At 40.1% G+C, this 17,059-nt stretch overlaps 1 protein-coding gene across 1 annotated transcript in view; it reads right to left on the reverse strand.

The window, feature by feature from the left end:
• The window catches only part of LOC127425144 (retinoic acid receptor beta-like), a 220,115-nt gene extending 204,733 nt beyond the window's left edge, over positions 1–15,382 (reverse strand). The window contains exon 1 of the mRNA XM_051670829.1: positions 14,878–15,382. Within this exon, the coding sequence (XP_051526789.1) occupies positions 14,878–15,007 (130 nt within the window). The 5' untranslated portion in view covers positions 15,008–15,382. The remainder of the gene's footprint in view (positions 1–14,877) is intronic.
• Between the last annotated feature and the right edge of the window lie 1,677 nt (positions 15,383–17,059).

Genomic DNA, 17,059 nt, shown 5'->3' on the forward strand with positions numbered 1-17,059 from the left:
GAGGTGGTTGAAAACCCAGGACACATTGGAAAGGAGTCATGCCAGTTGATGAGCTGCGGAGTGAGTTCTGGGCATATTCTGCCTAGGGGAGAAACCGACAGCAATCGTACTGGTCAGTACTACAGAAGGTACAAAGAAAACGGCTTACCTCTTGATTCAGACGTTCCATCTGACTATTGGACTGGGGATGATAACCAGATGTGAGACTGATATTGATATTTAACAGTTTGCAAAACCCCTCCAAACCCCATGAAGTAAACTGCGAACCTCGGTCGGAGACAATGTCCATTTCCAATGTACCAGGTGGTCCGTAGAACTGGAAAACTTGATGAAAAATAGTCTCTACAGTTTCTAGAGCAGAGGGAAGCTTCTTGAGAGAAATGAGATGACAAGCCTTGGAGAACCGGTTCACAACTATCATGATGGTGGTGCTGCCCTGGGAAGGGGGCAAGTCAGTGAGGAAGTCCACTGCAATGTGTGACCAGGGGCGCTGAGGAATAGGTAAGGGTTGAAGGAGGCCTGCTGGAGGATGTCTAGACAATTTGGTTTGAGCACAGTTAGAAAAACTCTTGACATACTGAGAGACATCCTGGGACAGGGTAGGCCACCAACACTTATTTTGTAAAAATTGTGTGGTGCGGTTCTCCCCTGGATGCCCGGAGGCGAGTGATGTATGGACCCACTGGATGACCCGAGATCGTAGTGAAATCCACTCAGGACGACAGGTCTCTGGTGCTGGTTCAGTCCAGGATGCTTGAGTAATCTCACTCATGGTATCCCATTGGACAGGAGCTGCAATGATAGAGGGAAGTAGAATGGTTTGTGCTGGTTCAGGGGTACTAGGCGCATACATGCGGGACAGAGCATCAGCCTTAGTGTTCTTGGACCCAGGATGGTAGGTAACTGTAAAGTTGAATCTGGTGAAGAACAAGGACCACCGAGTTTGACGTGGGGACAGGCGTTTTGCTGTTTGGAGGTACTCGAAATTACGGTGATCAGTTAATACCATGAATGGATGTTGAGCCCCCTCAAGCCAAAGGTGCCACTCCTCAAAAGCTGCTTTCATAGCCAGTAACTCACGATTCCCCACATTGTAATTTTGCTCAGTAGAATTATGTTTCGAGAAAAGAAAGCACAGGGATGCATCTTGGGAGGATTACCATATCGTTGAGACAGGACCACACCAACACCGGTATCCAAAGCGTCTACCTCCACGATGAACGGAAAGTTAGGGTCAGGGTGACGAAGGACAGGAGCCTGGACAAAGCACTGCTTGAGGTTCTGGAAGGCCGTAGAAGCTTCAGAAGTCCAAGTCAACGTCCTTGGCTTGCCTTTGAGAAGAGATGTGAGAGGAGCAGGAATGGTGCTAAAGTTACGGATAAAGCTTCGATAGAAGTTGGCAAATCCCAGAAATCATTGCAACTCCTTGACAGTAGTGGAGTGAGGCCAATCTGTGACTGCTTTTACCTTAGCTGTGTCCATATTGGCTCCTTCAGGGCTCAGGACATATCCCAGAAAGGAAGTGGTGGAAATTTCTCAGATTTGACGAAGAGATGGTTATCCAGTAGATGTTGCAGGACTTCGTGAATACGCTGCTTGTGGACCTCCAAAGACGGGAATAGATCAGTATGTCATCAATGTATACTATAACACAATGGTTCAGGAGATCATGGAAAACATCATTCATGAAGGATTGGAAAACGGATGGTGCATTGGCTAGACCATAAGGCATGACCCGGAACTCAGTTGCCTAAATGGGTAAAGAACGCCATTTACCACTCATCTCCCTGCCGGATCCGAATGAGGTTTTAGGCATGTCATAAATCGAGTTTAGTGAATACCTCGCAACTGCTCCAATGTTACTGGAACCAACGGGAGTGGATAAGGGAATTTAACAGTTATAGCATTCAAACCCCTGTAATCAATGCACAGGGCGTAGACCTCCATCCTTCTTTTTGATGAAGAAGAAGCCCGCAGCAGCAGGTAAGGAAGAAGGCTGAACGAAACTCAGGTGTAACGCCTCCTCCACATACTTCTCCGTGGCTTTCGTCTCTGCACAGGGAAGTGGGTAGATGCGACTCTTGGGTGGTTGTGTGCCCAGGAGGAGGTCAATAGCACAGTCACCTGGATGGTGTGGAGGTAGAGTTATCGCCTGGGATTTATTAAAAACAGAAAGAGAGGGCACACAGGGGGCAGTCCAGAGGGACAACTTATCAACAAGGTGAGCATCAATAAAATTTCCAGCTGCTCCAGAGTGCTTCAACAGTGATATTACAAGTGGCTGAGCTAAGAGTCACAGGCACAAACATACGATGGTTTTCAATAGGATGAATAGGAAAATCACTCAATGAATCATGTTGGGGCGATCCATGTGGCTGAATAGGACAGGAAGACAGAAAGTGACCACTCTCCCCACAGTACAGGCAAAGCCGGTTGGGTTCCTCTCTCGTCAGTCTGGCATAACCCAGTTGCATAGGTTCAGAAAGAGTAACAGAAGGAGTATTGGATACCTGGGGAACTGGATAGCGAGAGTGCCTCAAATTATCCAACTTAATGGAGAGAGAGATGAACTGTTCTAGTGAGAGGTTCTCATCACGACCAGCCATCTCTGCTTGTAACTGGTGACTCAGTCCATTGCAGTAAATCGTCTTTAATGGTGCATTAGTCCATCCAGTTTGTGCTGCCAAAGTGCAAAAAGTGAGTGCATAGTCTGCTGCCATAGACTTTCCCTTAAATCTATGAATAATGCGGTCTTCCACATCTTTGCCGTAAACTGGATGCTGAAAAATACTCGTAAAGTGGGAGATAAACAGTTCAACTGAGCTATGAATTTCCTCATTATGATTCCAAATGGCAGTGGCCCACTCTAAAGCTCTGCCTGTGAGCAATGAGGTAATAAATGCTACTTTAGCCTCCTCAATGGGATAAATGTGAGGTACCTGAGCCATGTAGATCTTGCATTGTAATAAAAAACCATCACACTGACCTGGTGCACCGTTGAACTTCTCTGGGAGAGCGAGATGGGGAGAGCGGAAGTTTGAGCGGCTTTGCGAAGTCTCCAGTTGCGAGGATGCAGCAGGCGAAACCGGAATTGCTGACTGCCTCTGTGAGCTAGCAGAAGAGTACAGTTAGCTTAAAACCTCTTCCATGGTGGTGGAAACCTGACCAAGTTGTCTGTGATGATCATCGAGTAGACTGGCTTAAGAAGCAAACACTGCGTGAATCGATGAAATTTCCGCTGGATCTATGGGTGGCGAAATCTTCTGTGACGAACCAGACTTAGACACAGAAGTAAGATCCATTAGCAGAGTTTTAATCAGAAGAGTAGTCGAGTCAGGTCATAACCAGGTAAGCAGGCAATACACAGTTCAAACAAATCCAAATCGGCAGGCAATAGAGAATAATCCAGGGAAACAGGCAATGGTAATACACAGGAATACAGGCTGGTGATAAATGCTCAGAACTAACAACTGCTATGAGATTGGCAAGACTTCGCAAAGATACACAGATTGAGTGGAGTATAAATAGCCAGGGAGAGTAATCAGCGTGATAGTGAACAGGTGTGGAGTGAGAGTCAATATTCGGGTGAAGAGGACCTCTGGTGGTGGAGAGCAGAACTGGGTGCAGATGTGACACACACAAACTGAATATATAAAACATTTATTCATTATATGAACTATTTTATGTGTAAATTCTATAATAATTTTACATGTAAATTCGATAATAATATTAAATTGGAAAATGTACAAATAACAAAGAAACCAAACTTTGTGTTCTTTTTTAAATATTTTATGCTGCTTTTTCATTAATTTTTCAAAGACTCTTTACAGACCAATTTTACCGTGTTTTTACTTGATGTATAATTAATAATTTAGTCATCCTACAATTTAAACTGTATTTCCATTTAATTACTGTAGTAATAACTATAACAAGCAGTGCCATAAAACAATTGCTCAGTAAGTACGTTATTTGTAAGTATTACTCCGTATTTACATATTTAATTACATAAACCTCATTCACACTGGGCTCTGATCCCGGGATATCGGCGGGATCAGGCCTTCTGAGTGCCCCAAAATTTTATCCCAGGATCAGAACCTAGTAACGTTGCCGGGGTCAATCCCGGGATGTGTCTGTGTTAACAAAAGCAGAGCCGATACCGTGAAGGGTGTGTCATAATGATGATGTATTTATCATGCAAAGGAGAAAGTTTATGTGCAGAATAAAGCCATCCACCGCATCTCTGAGTGATAAACTAACAGCTGCTTCCTCTCCCACGATCGCGAAACCGGCTTTGGGGCCGTCACTTTATTCTCTCTCTCTCTCTCTCGTACTAACCACACACACACACACACACGCACATGCGCGATCCCTCACAAACATTCTCGGACACATTTTTGGCTAGTAGATAGCTTCGTGATAAAGCTCAGATCGTACAAGCGGATACACGCGGTAACTGGTAGACGCCATTGACTGGTTTCTCTCCGCCCACATTCATGGCCATATTCTCTGGCCGGAAGTCTCGCGTGACATACTCTCCAGGAGAGTCACGTCTGCCATTCTGTGGGCGTCCCTCCTTACACACACACACACACACACACACACACACACACTCGCTCTCACACACACACACACACCTTATGTGTTATAGGATTATCACAGTATTCCATATCACTGTTTAGTTTGTAGTTGGAAGTTGAAAGTTTATTGACTGCATTGTATTAATTATTAATTGATATTTCTGCATAAATAAACTTTGTTATATTAGAAAGGGAAGTGTTTTGGTTTGTTTTGCATACACCTGTGTCAAGCAGACGGGATGTCAGTGCTCGGATTCAAGCCTTCATTCATTCATTCATTGTTTTTTTCCCGAAAATCGATATTCTTCGGATGTCGATTTTCCTAAGAAAACAATCTAATATTGAGACTGTTATACTATCTGGTTATTAGTCCCTGATTCCAGGGTGGTGCCCCGTCAATGTTAATCCTTATTAATATTCTGTTGATTTTTGATAATTGATAATTATCTTTGATGATTGTTGAATTTGAATGATCAATAAGCTGGTGTTAATTTTAATTAATGTTTCATCGATGTTAACAATTAACGATTATCTTTGATAATTGTTGATTTAAAGGATTAGAAAAGCTAGCATTGATTCTCAATGTTCTATTGATTTGAATAATTAATAATTATCTTTGATAATTATTAATTATTGCTAATAACCAAACCCGCTCCTAAACATAGCGCACTACATTTACTGGAGCCCCATATGAGGTTTTAATGAGTTAGATTCAATTAATTAATTTAAATATTACTTAATAACTAAAGAAATAATTATTAATTATTTCTGATAGTAACACTGATCTAAACAACCAGTAAAGCCCTACAAGCGAAAGATCACTTTTGCTCTGATGTTTCCGGCCAAACTGAGAATAGAAATGAAGGATGGTCACAAAGTATTTACATGTCCCAATCAGGCAATGTCTTTTATAGAATCAATGGGTGAGTAAACCATTGGGTGTTTCTCACATGAGTGGGTCGACTCGCTGTACTTAATCTGGCTTTTGAGGAAGCTGGGCGTCATTTTGGTTTCTTTTTTCTTTTTGCGTTGGCTCCACCAAGTGGCTGGAGTTTGTTTTGTGAATAACACTTTTCCTTAAAGAAACTTTTGCTTTGACAGAAGATTACATTTGCTTTGAAGTTCCTGGCCAGTTTGAGAGTGGACACTACGGATGACCGCAAAATATCTACATGCTCACACAAAGATGTCTTTTATAAAGTTGACGGATTGAGTAAATTATGGTATATACTTTTATGCGGCCTCCGAGTGAATTGACTCGACTGTCCGGAGAACCGGGATGCCAGTTTTGTTTCTTTTTGTATTAGTTCCGACTAGCGGCTGGAGCTTGTTCTATTGAATAACACTCCTTTGGAACAGCTGTGGATTAATCTGTTCATTCTTCGTGCTTATTCCTCCTGCTGGCTGGAGTTTGTTTTGTTGAGTATTTTTACGGGACATTGGAATGATTATGCCATCCGCTTAACTCATGACAGCTGGCTCACTGAACATTCGTTTGTCTCTCCGAGGAATCTGAACGGTTTTATATCAGCTGGAATTTGTTTTGTGGAAGATCACACCTTTGAGACAGTTCTGTGAATGAATATACATGTTCTTTGTGTTCATTCTTCCAATTGGCTGGGGTTTATTTTACAAAGTATTCTCTGTTATGTAATTTTGCCTCACAAATTTGTGAATGATCTGTATAATTTTGTTTTTGACACACAATTAATTTTTACTACTATATCAAAATGTCAAATGTTAATATGCGTGGATTGCCTCTCTCCACACTCTTAAACATAAGAAATATGATATAGTGTTTCTTCAAGAAACACATCTCTCCCCGCAGGAAGTTGAACATTTTGGGAAGATATGGGGTGGACATGTTTTCTTTAGTGATGGCTCAAGTAAAAGCAAGGGAGTCATTATATTGATTAATAAACATCTACAATTCAAATGTCTCAAACAGACTAAAAATAAAATAGGAGTCATTATTGTTTTAGCTGAAATTCAGGGGCAAAGGTTGATTTTGGCTAATACTTACGCACCTAACGCTGATGATCAGGGCTTTTTTACAGATCTTGAAGGGATGCTGCAAACCGCTGGCACCCCTCATGATATAATATTGGGCGGAGACTTTAATCTTTTGATGGACTCAGTCCTTGATCATAGTGAAGCAAAAGTGTGTAAGCCCCCTAGAGAAACACTGACGCTTCACAGGATGTGTAAAAATCTTGGTCTTACAGATATTTGGAGACTTTTGAACCCATCTGGTAGGGACTATACATTTTTTTCATCAGTCCATAAGATTTATTCTAGAATAGATTTTTTTAAATATCCAAATCACTCATTTCATCTGTTGTTGATTGTTCAACTGGAAATATCTTAGTCTCGGATCACGCCCTGGTGAGTTTAGAGGTGTTGCCATATACAGAGAAAAATAAATCATATAGTTGGCGCCTTAATGTGTCCCTTTTGCAAAATCCTGATTTCCAACAAATGTTAAAGACTGAAATCAATGTTTATATGGAGACCAACTGGTCCTCATTATCCTCTGTGGGCAGCACTTAAGGCGGTTCTTAGGGGCTGGATCATACAGTATGCCTCATTCATCAAAAAATCCAAGGCACGAGAACTCGTGGAGTTGGAAGGAAATATTAAAAGTGCAGAGGTAGAGCTGAAGCACCGTATGTCATCTGATGGCCTCAGAGAATTGACTCGATTGAAATACAGATATAATACTATTTTGTCACGGAAAGTGGAGTTTTGGTTATTCAGGGCAAGACAGTCCTACTTTGAGTCGGGGGACAAAGCAGGGAAGCATTTGGCTAGATATATAAAGCAGAGAGAGTCTCTTTCTACCATTCCCACAGTGAAATTTGCTGGTGGTGAAATTTTTACCTTGGCCATTGATATTAATAATGCCTTTAAAAAGTTCTACCTTGATCTTTATAGTTCCACGTCTTCGTCTACTGATGAAGATATTAGAAACTTTGTGGAACCATTAGATCTTCCTAAACTGACGACTGAGCAAAAATGTCTCTTGATTTTGAGATAACCTTGGAGGAGCTTGACGAGGTAATTAAGTCTCTACCTACTGGCAAGGCTCCGGGTCCAGATGGTTTTGCAGCAGAATTTTTTAGATCCTATGCTACAGAACTGGCTCCACTTTTGTTAGAAGTTTATACTGAATCATTAAAGAATGGAAGGCTTCCTCCAACCATGACACAAGCCCGGATCAGTCTGATTCTTAAAAAGGACTAAGATCCAAGCAGGTGTAAAAGTTACCGTCCAATCTCCCTGATCCAACCAGATGTTACAATTTTGACAAAAATTTTGGCTAACCGATTAAGTAAGGTTATGACATCTCTTATACATATAGATCAGGTGGGGTTTATTCGGAGCCGCAGCTCTTCTGATAACATCAGGCGTCTCATCAATATTATGTGGTCAGTAGCAAATGATCAGTCTCCGGTCATTGCCATCTCACTTGATGCCGAAAAGGCATTTGATATGGTAGAATGGGATTATCTTTTTAAGATTTTGGAAATGTATGGGTTCAGGAGTACATTTATTGGTTGGATTAAGTTACTTTATAGACACCCTGTAGCAGCGGTAGAAACAAATGTATTAATTTCAGATTATTTTACTCTGAATAGGGGCATTCGGCAGGGTTGCCCTCTTTCCCCATTATTGTTCTGTCTTGCCCTGGAACCATCAGCAGCCGCGATAAGAAAGGAGGATGATTTTCCAGGGGTGGTGGCGGGAGGTGTGGTGCATAAGCTTCTGCTTTACGCAGATGATATTTCATTATTCGTCTCCAACCCTACTAGATCTATGCCTTGCCTCCACAGAATTATTAATTACTTTTCCAAGTTCTCAGGATACAAAGTCAATTGGTCTAAATCCGAAGCTTTGGCTTTGACAGCGTACTGTCCAGTAACGGCCTTCCAGCGGGCACCTTCCAGTGGCCCAAACAGGGCATTAAGTATTTGGGAATTTTATTCCTGGCAAATTTGTCTGATATAGTCAGAGTTAATTTTGATCCCTTAATAAAAAGGTTTTCGAATGATGTGGACAGGTGGGCTTCATTACACATCGATGATTGGGAAGGTTAATGTAATTAAAATGAATTGTATTCCAAAATTCAACTATCTGTTACAATCTCTCCCTATAGATGTCCCCCTCTCTTATTTCAAGCAATTTGATAGCATAGCGGTCCTTCATTTGGAATGGTAAGCGCACCAGCTTAAATTTCAATAAGTTACATAGGCCGATTGACAAAGGTGGGTTAGGCCTACCCAAGATTTTGTTTTATTGTTACACATTCTGTCTCAGACATTTGGCTCATTGGTCGCTTCCACCTGAGAGAGCCCCTCCCTGGTTTTGTATTGAATAGGAAGCTCTTGCCCCTATCTCACCTCTTCAAAGCCTTTCGATCAAATTAATCGAAGAAGTTAAGTCACACCCCGTTATTTTGCATTTACACTTGATATGGACAAAAGTGTCCAGAATGTTAAATTCAGATATTTATTTAAACGTAGCCTCGAGCATATGGCAGAACCCTAAACTATGCATTAATAAGTCCCCTTTCTGTTGGTCAGATTGGATTGTGAGGGGGGTTAATACACTCGGTGACCTATATGAGAGCGAAGTATTGAGACCTTTTGAAATTTTGGTTCAAAATTTTGGGATTCCCAGATCTCAATTTTATAAGTATTTACAGCTGCGCCACCTACACCTACTGCACTGTTTCTGGGAGTGGCACGCACCCCCCTAGTGCGGCAGATACTCTGGGAGTGGTGATTACTGCTTTTGGAAAAGATCATGAGGCATCAGTGTATTACTCCCTGCTAATTCAGAGTCTGGGGGACAGAGCTTTAAATTCCCTCAAAAGATTATGAGAGGAAGATTAAATTTGTTTTTGGAGGAGGAAGTGTGGGCTAGGATTCTTAAAAACATCAAGTCTGCATCTAGAGATGCAAGGGTGTGCCTTATGCAATTTAAGATTCTGCATAGATTTAATTGGACCCCTTCTAAATTATATAGGCTTGGTCTTAAGGACACACCCACCTGCTGGCGATGCCATTCAGAAGATGGAGACACCACCCATGTTTTTTGGGGGTGTCGTAAAATACAGGAGTTCTGGTTGAGGGTCCAGAATTTTATTGGCGACATATTGGGCACTCGGATCTCCTTTTGCCCCAGGCTCTGTATTTTGGGTGACGGGGCAGTCATTGATGTAGGAGATAAGTACATGAACAATTGGATCCTGGCTGTTGTTATGGTGGGCAGACAGGTTATCCTTAGAGGATGGAAGTCAGCTGGAGCCCCCTCGTTTCATGAGTGTTGCGAGGAGATGGGCAGGGTGGCAGCTTGGGTAGAGTTGTCATATAGAAGGCTAGGCAACAAGGATATGTTCATCAGGAGGTGGTGCAGCTATTTGGCCTTTTTGGAGGGCTCTCGGGGAGGGGCAGTGGAGGGAGACGTGTTGTTTTAAAGGTGTATGTTGTAGCTTTTTTGTTTTTGAACATATACTTTTTTAAATGTATTTCTAAATATTTTCTTCTGTTTTATTGTCTGTTTGTGTGTCTTTGTCAATTGTATTTGACCACTGGGGTATCTGTTTGTGTTAGGTGGTGGGGTGGGGTGGTTAATGTTTGGGAGGAAGGGTTGTAAATAATATAATGTGATTCCAAATATTCTGTAATTTTTTTATTATAATATTATTATTATTATATATACAGTATATTATATGGAATCAATAAAAACTTTTAATAACAAAAAAAAAAAAAAAAAAAGGTGATCAGGCACCTTCAGGACTTTATTAGCAGAATGACATTGGATATGCATGAATTTTCCATCCATGAGTACACTTAACAAATTAAAACATTTGTCCTGCAAGGTGATGACGTTTAATCCAGATTGCCAGTTCAAAATATGAAGCTAAGGAACATTTAGAATTTGTTGATGTATTTAATAGACATTGTCTTAGAGCTCTGGAGATATACATTTTGTTACTTATTTTTTATTATGTAAAAATATATATATATATTTTTAATGTTGGCAAATCAGTAGCAAAACGGTTACTATGTGGTTCCTGTGAAAATGCAGTTGTATCGCAAATTCATGGATATTTATAATTTGATTGTGACTCCAATTAATGAACTAGTAATTGTTGCAATAAAGCACGGTACCTTAATCCATAAGAACTACACATGGGCGCTTGCTTTGGTGTCGCCACCCCTCATAGTCTGCATGCCACCCCCTTACCACCCAATATAAAAATTTCTAGATCCACCCCTGCCCTACAACCTCCGTGAACATAATTTGCGAAGATGAATGTAGGCATAGTGAAAATACGTTAGGCAGGCTAAAGACCCCATTACATAAGAAACACAACCAGATACACTTTTACCATTTTTTTTTTTCCCCATTTTTATCCAATTTAGAATGCCCAATTCCCAGTGCAAAGTCCTTGTGGTTGTGTAGTGATTCGCCTCAATCCGGGTGGCGGAGGATGAATCCCAGTTGCCTCTGCGTCTGAGACCATCAACCCGCGCATCTTATCATGTGGCTTGCTGAGCATGTTACCATGGAGGCATAGCGTGTGTGGAGGATTCACACCATCCACCGTGGCATCTGTGCTCAATTCACCATGCACCCCACCAACATTGAACCACATTATAGCGACCACGAGGAGGTTACCCCATGTTACTCTACCCTCCCTAGCAACTGGGCCAATTTGGTTGCTTAGGAGACCTGGCTGGAGTCACTCAGCATGCCCTGGGATTTTAACTAGTGAACTAGCGAACTCCAGGGGTGGTAGCCAGCGTCTTTTACCACTGAGCTACCCAGGCCCCCCACTTTTACCAGTTTTGAAATTAATCAATATAGTTTTTAGATGACTAACTCGCCACAGTGCTTTGCAACCTTACGACAGGCCAACTGTTTGTTCATACATGTTATTTAACCCTATAAGTGGCAAGCACATAACAATACAGAAAACTAATTTATTGCTATTTTCCAACACATTAGGTTCCAAATGATACATTTCTGTTTTTCTCCAAAAATAGCTTTTATTTTCAATTTTACAGCTTGTAGAAATCATGATCGACATTTGCCTCAATGCTACTAAATGCTTAATCGCAGAGCAACAGTTAGTATACAATGTGTTTATTACTAATATGTTTTATTTGTAAAGTTTAAAAAGTGCTTGGGGCATACAGAAAAAAATGGCAGCGCTAGTTAAAAAGAAAAAAAAAGAAAAAGAAAAAAAAGAAAAACACCAACAAATAAACAGCAAATTAATAATCATTTTTGATTGCAATAAATGCTAATTATAGTTTTACCTTGTCGGTGTAGTTAGCTTTCTTTATTTTTAGGAAGGTAGGCCCATTTAAAATCAAACTAAATTACAAACGCGATTACTGAATCGAATGCACAACTTTATTGTTGCAGGGCAGTATCATTAAAAATTATTCTTTTTTTTTAATATAATTTTTCTATTTTTTAATATTAATAACATTGCAGTGCACCTTAATACTTTGATTTATTTTTATTTATTTATTTATTTTTTTGATGGTTACTTTCACTTTCAATCTTTATTGTTATTGTTTCAGTGTGCGCTTGACTTTCAAGAGTTTATCGTAAAATGCAGAGCAGTCCAGTCCAAAATTAAGACGTACGAAAAGCATTGCCTTCATGACTGTTACACTGAGTCAAGATTTATCCAGTGTCCATGCTAAGTTCATTAATGAGAACACACGCTCCACAGATGCAGATGTCCCAGGCAGACGTAAAACAAACTCCACGACCTTGTCTAAGACTCCGAAGTTGATGGTCTTGCTCTCCAGCTAAAATGTCTGTCCATCTCTCAGACACGGCCGTCTTGTTCATGTTCCACTCAGTGATGCAACGAGTGCTCTGAATGTCTTTCCACTCTGGGATGTCTCTCAGTAGGGCCCACTCAAGTTTTTCTGTGTTCTCCAATGAGCGGCTCCAATTTTGGAGGTAATACACCGATGCTGAAAAAAGTTTCTCACTGCACAAAGAAATCATCCGCTCACATGTCACCAGCTTCAACCAGGGCATCCAACTTCTTTTTAATGTCAGAGGGTATGAATGATTCCTCCAGGATGGCCTGCAAAACTTTTCTCAGGTCATGAATATGCAAAGCTATGGCCATGCACAACAGAATGATAAGCAAAACATCCTTCACTTGTGTGCACCTTGTCAGATTCAGAACTTTGCTTCACAAAAAAATCACTAACACTTGGTGTGGCACACTTACTTTTAGCAGCATCCACATGTTTTCTTGTATGAACATGCTGCGCGATGTTGGCACAGCCTCCATGGGCGATGGAAAAGCGAGCTCCACAAATTTCAAACCTCACTTTACTAGGCTCTGTCTGTGACTCCTTTTTTAGAAATGTAAACTCTTTTTGAAGATCCTCATTAAATGTACATGCATGCTTCCTTGACATTTTTCCAGCCACAATTTCATCTGTGTGCTCTTTCAAACTGACTCTTCAATCAGTTCACTAACTGGACGTCTATTGATAGGGGATTGTGATTGGATAGTTTAATCCAATCATGTACTTCAAATAACATGTTGTGATTTTATTGGTTTTACAAGCCGTATCCTTGGCTACCTTTGATTAGAATACTCAGGTTACTGAGAAAACCACATAGGCGATAGAGAAATTTTAGGAGAGGAGAAATACGGGACAAAAAACGATTTTTTCAGAATAAGTCGGGACACTAGAAAAAGTGCTTAAATACAGGACTGTCCCAGGAAAAACGGGACGTCTGGCCACCCTAGTCATAAATCAGATGTTATTGTGTCACACTGCGTGGATAGAGTGTGGTAATTGCTTTAGTACTGCCTGTGCATGCTCAGTACTGTTGCCATCTGTGAGAGCTCGAGTGGACTGTTGACACCGTCAGACGGCTGCCGTCCGATAAGGGCAACTTTCCTTTGATTTGTGTCCACTGAGAAAACACACATGGGGAAATGACAGTGAGCACACTGTGCACTCAGTGCTGTCTTCATGAGTGTCTTTAGAACATAAAAATAAATAATGCTTATGGCGGCAGAGGACTACAGACACTTAATTGTATAAACGATGTGCTTTTGAAATAAATGTGACCTCAATCAAACAGATAATTTGTTGTTTCTCAGTGCTATGAAGTCAGTTTCAGGTGTGTGTGTGTGTATGTGTGTGTAGGTAGTGGCCAGTGGGTGTCAAAGTCATGAGTGTTTACAGAACACATTCCCAAAGCTGTTGTACTGGCGACCATAAATCTCATAGTGAAAACAGCTTCCACACCGTGCAGCTAGTGTTTGGCTGCATACTAAAACCATGTGTGCTGCCAAAAATGTCAATATAAAAGACAAATTATGAAACTCAACTGCATCCTCCTCTGAACTATAAGATGTAATTTATTACCACTCTATTATAAATATTATGTACTATTTAATACTTTATCTGACTATAAACATCAACTGAGCAAGAATCTGTTTGGTAACACTTTACATAACAGTGTTAATGTTACATATATCACGTCACTGCAAGTAAATACTGTAGTAAAAACAATAACAAGCAGTGTCAAACACAATAAGTACATGCTATTCATTAGTATTACTCCATATTAATTACACAGTATATAATTACACACCACGTTTCTATCCTTACGAGAAGGTACCATAGTGATGGTAGCAGATGTTACATACTACGGCATTATTACCATGGTAGGTGTCCAAAAAAACAAAATATTACCATTTTACTTTGATATATACTATGGTGCTGAATTATTACCATGTACCATAGTATTTAAAAGGCACTCCGTACTATAGTGGTACCATGGTATATGTCCAAAAACACAGTATTGCTATGGAACATTTGTAAAACAATATTACTTGATAATGGTACTGAATTACCATGTATAATTAGTATATTAATGTATCATGATATTTACATGGTACTACAAGCAACTTCAAAAAATACCATGGTAAACCATAGTGAATGCCCAAACATTCATTGTAATACCATAGTACTTTTATATTTTATGATTATATGATTAAATGATTAACATGTTCATATCCTTAGGTATTTATATGGTAAACTGAGGAAACCATGGTACTCCCATGTACATACTTAACCAAAAAAACATGGTAAACTTTTTGGTACTTTTTTGTTAGTGTATATTAAAATATTTTTTTCTTAAAATTAACAAATATAAAAGGTAATTAAGGGATTAATTGTTAATTAAGTGTCATGCATGTGTAAATAAGGAAAATATGAAAATGCAGACATACAGTGTTTGGAGCGTCGGTGTTGCCAGTTGAAGCACGCGCTGAGCGCTTTCTCCTGTAACATACATGAAGAGCGACTGGACGAATAAAACTCCAGCATGTGTCCCGATAACACATCCATACAGTCAAACATCCTGCACTTTATATCACTTATTTAAAAAAAAAAATAAAATAAATAAAATAAAAAATACAAATAGCAGTCTGTTCAGAGAAACTCCATCAAACTCTTCAGTGTGTTTGGCTCGCGTGAATCTCTGTTTCCAAACACAATCAGCGGATAACACGGCAAAACCCCAGCGATACATCCAGATCCGCACTCGACATTTTTCCTTTTTTATAGAATTGAAAAATAAAAAATAAGCGCTTTTAGTTTCTACATATGGTTCTGCTCGTGTTGTGCTTGGTCCCGCTCCGGTTACCGCCAGCAGTTCTCCATAACGAGAGATGATTTTATAAATATATCGCGTTTAAAAGCGCAATATGGATCTGTGCTCCTGCCTGCGTGCAGCTCATTTCCTAGTAGTTCATTCCGACACAATGAAAGACTGAGTTGCCTAATATATGCGAGTGAACTTTCTGTGAACCCTTCCGAGGCTGCTAACCTTCAAATGACCCACACCAGTGTGACATCACCAGCATACACACACACACACACACACACACACACACACACACAGACACACCCGCGCAGGAAAGGCAGAGGAAAGAAACAGCTCAACATGGCTTTTCCCTCGAAAGAATATTCCCCATACATTCATATTCAACTTCACAGTAGCAGAGTAAAGAAGGATGAGACTAAAGTAAGTGTAGAATAGAACGGGCGAAGAAAATTCGAGCTGAGTAGATTAGAGTAAAATACAATGTAAAGAAGATAATAGTAAAGAGTAGAACAGAGAAGAGTAGAGGAGAAAAAGTAGAATAGCAGGATATAATAAAGTAGAATACAGAAGAGCACTTTATTTGCATGTGTACAAACAAACTCTACACACAGTATTAAGAAAAGTGTTAAATTAGAGTAAGAATATTGCTCTGTATATGTATGTGTACTATGCAGGTATAAAGGAGCCTATAAAATGTTAAGTATAGTGCGAAAGGTCTGAGTGTTTGGCAAAATAATGTTATTAATAATAACATAAAATAATATACATTAAATACATGTTTTATATAATACTTGGACAAAAGTTATATAGAATAAAATATTGATATATCAAACATGAATAGATTTACAAAAATAAACTTGCTTTCTTCACTGGTGTGCTTGTAATTTAATGTGCCGCTGCTGCAGTGCAGGTGTTCTAAATAACACAGTATTTTCAATGTTACATAAGCTATATAAGGGCCTCGTGGATTATACATCTTATGGCACTTTTCCACTGCACGTTACGGTTCAACTCAACTCTGCTCGTTTTACTTTTCTGAGCTTGCTTTTCCACTGCAGTTTAGTGCCGCTTCAATGTGGGTGGGACATCATCTTAAACGCGACATAAACATTACTGACCATAAACAATAACACGACCACTAGCTGTTAGCTACTAGCTCATTGTGCTGCATAAAGCAGTTGTTGCATGGTGATTTTACACAAGTGTAACAGTTAAATTGGCCTGGTTGTTTTAGAAGCAAGCTTTCCAGTAGCTGGTCAACTAAATAAAGTGAAGCTTTCAAGCAGAATATAAAGTTAACCTAACAAAACGTATCATTCTTCATCATGGACTTCAACAACGCCGTGGCCGAGTCCAGGGCACTCTCCCTCCCATTGCTCGCCGGTCTATTGCCATAGATAGCATCCATTTGGTCAAACCACTTCCACTTTCTTCTGTTTGAACCACTCCGGCTGTTGTGGTCCTTGATGGTTCTGTAGTCACTTTTAAGTTTTTTTTTTTTTACTTTTCCCTACACTGTTGGTAGGTCCGGTGATAGCTGTGTGCGTCCAACAGCTGAGACACTTCCTGAAAGACTTTTTCGCTTTGCGTCGTTTCGTTCGTCGCTAACGAGAGGAAGTCTGCACCTTGTTTATTGACCACGGCATGGTTTTGCGCACAGCCATTTCTTTTTACAATTTGAAAGTTGCGTGAACAAATGATATTGCTGTCGCTGTTGCTAACTTTAAAACTAGCGGGTTGATGTCCCGTGTCACAAATCCAGTGACGCTGGTAGTGACGATTCTCTCTGACCAATCAGTGATCTG

The sequence above is a fragment of the Myxocyprinus asiaticus genome, chromosome 34, assembly GCF_019703515.2.
Source record: "Myxocyprinus asiaticus isolate MX2 ecotype Aquarium Trade chromosome 34, UBuf_Myxa_2, whole genome shotgun sequence".
Classification (NCBI taxonomy): Eukaryota; Metazoa; Chordata; class Actinopteri; order Cypriniformes; family Catostomidae; genus Myxocyprinus; species Myxocyprinus asiaticus.